This window comes from Poecilia reticulata, linkage group LG11, assembly GCF_000633615.1.
Source record: "Poecilia reticulata strain Guanapo linkage group LG11, Guppy_female_1.0+MT, whole genome shotgun sequence".
Taxonomy (NCBI): Eukaryota; Metazoa; Chordata; class Actinopteri; order Cyprinodontiformes; family Poeciliidae; genus Poecilia; species Poecilia reticulata.
In genome coordinates, this window is record NC_024341.1 from 27953341 (window position 1) to 27954688 (window position 1348).

At 39.5% G+C, this 1348-nt stretch overlaps 1 protein-coding gene across 7 annotated transcripts in view; it reads right to left on the minus strand.

Moving 5' to 3' along the window:
* angpt1 (angiopoietin 1) overlaps positions 1 to 1348 on the minus strand; it is a 20268-nt gene that overhangs the window by 11478 nt on the left and 7442 nt on the right. For all 7 annotated transcript variants that reach the window (XM_017307311.1, XM_017307308.1, XM_008422961.2 and 4 more), the window contains exon 5: positions 433 to 560. In XM_017307311.1, coding sequence (XP_017162800.1) covers positions 433 to 560 — 128 coding nt within the window. The remainder of the gene's footprint in view (positions 1 to 432; positions 561 to 1348) is intronic.

Genomic DNA, 1348 nt, shown 5'->3' on the forward strand with positions numbered 1-1348 from the left:
TAGCTCCACGCTAACTAAATACGTAGCTAGCTCCACGCTAACTAAGTACGTAGTTAGCTCCATGCAAACTACTTAAGTAGCTAGGTCCACGCTAAGTACGTAGCTAGCTCCACGCTAACTACATATGTAGCTAGCTCCACTCTAACTACATATGTAGCTAGTTCCACGATAACTAAGTACGCAGCTAGCTCTACGCTAAGTACATAGCTAGCTCCACACTAAATACATATGTAGCTAGCTCCACGCTAACTTAATACGTAGCTAGCTCAGTGCTCACTACACATTTACTTAGCTTAGAGCTAAATATTTACCCTGATAACTTAATATTGCCTCAAACTAAATATTTAGTTTGGATCTAAATGTTTAAATGAGCTAACGCCGCCGTTAGCACCGGGTCGTTTGGGTCCAGGACCCAACGTTCGGTTCAGGTACCTTCCTAGTTTCCTGTGGATTTATCTGGATGGTGTAAACGCTGTTTCTATGGAAACCGGCTTTGTATAAATCCGCGCAGTCGGCAAACTGCTTCTCTTCATCCGCAGCTCCTGATTGGTTGGATGCGCCTGCAGAGGGTCAGAGTGACGTCAGAGTTTCAGAGAATAAACTGGTCAAATCAAGAAATGTATCATAAATCAGTGTAATCAGGAATAGTTTATTTATAATTTATTAATTAACACTAATTACCAGTTAATTTAACTTCATTTCCTCGACTGCAGACTGTCTCCAACCCTCCCCCACTTACTGCTGGATAGTTTGAAAGGTTGGAAAACTTTTATTATACTCTAGTTTAAAACTAAAAGTTTTTATGGAGTTGACAGAAAAATAAAGAAAATATTTACAACTGACAATAAAAAAGGTTTACAATAAATATTAATTCGTTCTAACTGACATAAGCCTGAAAACAATGTAAATACAGTAAGAGAAATGTTTTTAAGTGTTGAAGTTCCAGCCTGTCTGGAATCTGACGCAGTGCCTCCGTCCTCCAGCAGGGGGCGGCGCGCCCTGAACTTTCCAGCCTCAGCACCTCCGACTTTAAAATATATATATATATAACTTTATTTCTGGGAAAAAATAGGCAAACTTTTCAACTGTGATGAGAACAAAAGTTAACCTGTCTGTCAAGAAATCGGTCAAAAAGAATAATTTACCCTCCTGTCGGCACGTTTCCAAACAAACGGATGTCCAAAAGCGCCCAGCGTGACTTTAGTCACTTAAATCAGCGGTGAAAGAGGTTAAAGGTTAAAATCTGAACCAGTTATAAACGTTTATTACAGGTTTATAAATAAAAACTTAGCTAGCTCTATGCTAAGTACGTAGCTAGCTCCACGCTAACTAAATACGTAGCTAGCTC